The 302-nt window shown below is 64.2% G+C and overlaps 1 protein-coding gene across 1 annotated transcript; it reads right to left on the bottom strand.

Moving 5' to 3' along the window:
* Window positions 1-3: 3 nt before the first annotated feature.
* LOC103926413 (sesquipedalian-2-like) lies at window positions 4-297 on the bottom strand (the record flags this gene model as incomplete). Its single annotated transcript, XM_009318399.1, has 1 exon — window positions 4-297. A coding segment is annotated over one exon (294 nt), but the record flags the coding sequence as incomplete, so codon positions are not given.
* Window positions 298-302: the final 5 nt, after the last annotated feature.

The following is a 302-nucleotide window of genomic DNA, read 5'->3' as shown; positions in this document are numbered from 1 at the left end:
CCACGTGGAGTAACCATTCTCCAGGACAGCAGGCTTCTCCTGGAGAGGCAGCAAGGCGGGGTTGGAGAGGTGCCTCTTCCTGCCGGAGGAGGAGGACCTCCGCGGAGACTTGCGGCAAGCAGCTAAGCTCTTGCAGGCTTCCTCCAGCTGCTTCTCCAGCTCCCTCACCACCAGCCGCATGTAGTCGAAGCTGGCCCGCGAGAGCGCCTTCACCCAGGCCTCCATGGCAGCCTGCCCATCGGCCACCAGCACGTAAGCCCTGGCGCCGGCATCGTCGAAGCGAATGGCGAAAGCGAACTCCT

Source organism: Pygoscelis adeliae, unplaced genomic scaffold (genome assembly GCF_000699105.1).
Source record: "Pygoscelis adeliae isolate BGI_AS28 unplaced genomic scaffold, ASM69910v1 C10013089, whole genome shotgun sequence".
Lineage (NCBI taxonomy): Eukaryota > Metazoa > Chordata > Aves > Sphenisciformes > Spheniscidae > Pygoscelis > Pygoscelis adeliae.
Note: the sequence above shows the minus strand (reverse complement) of the source record. Positions and strands in the feature narration are given on the sequence as shown.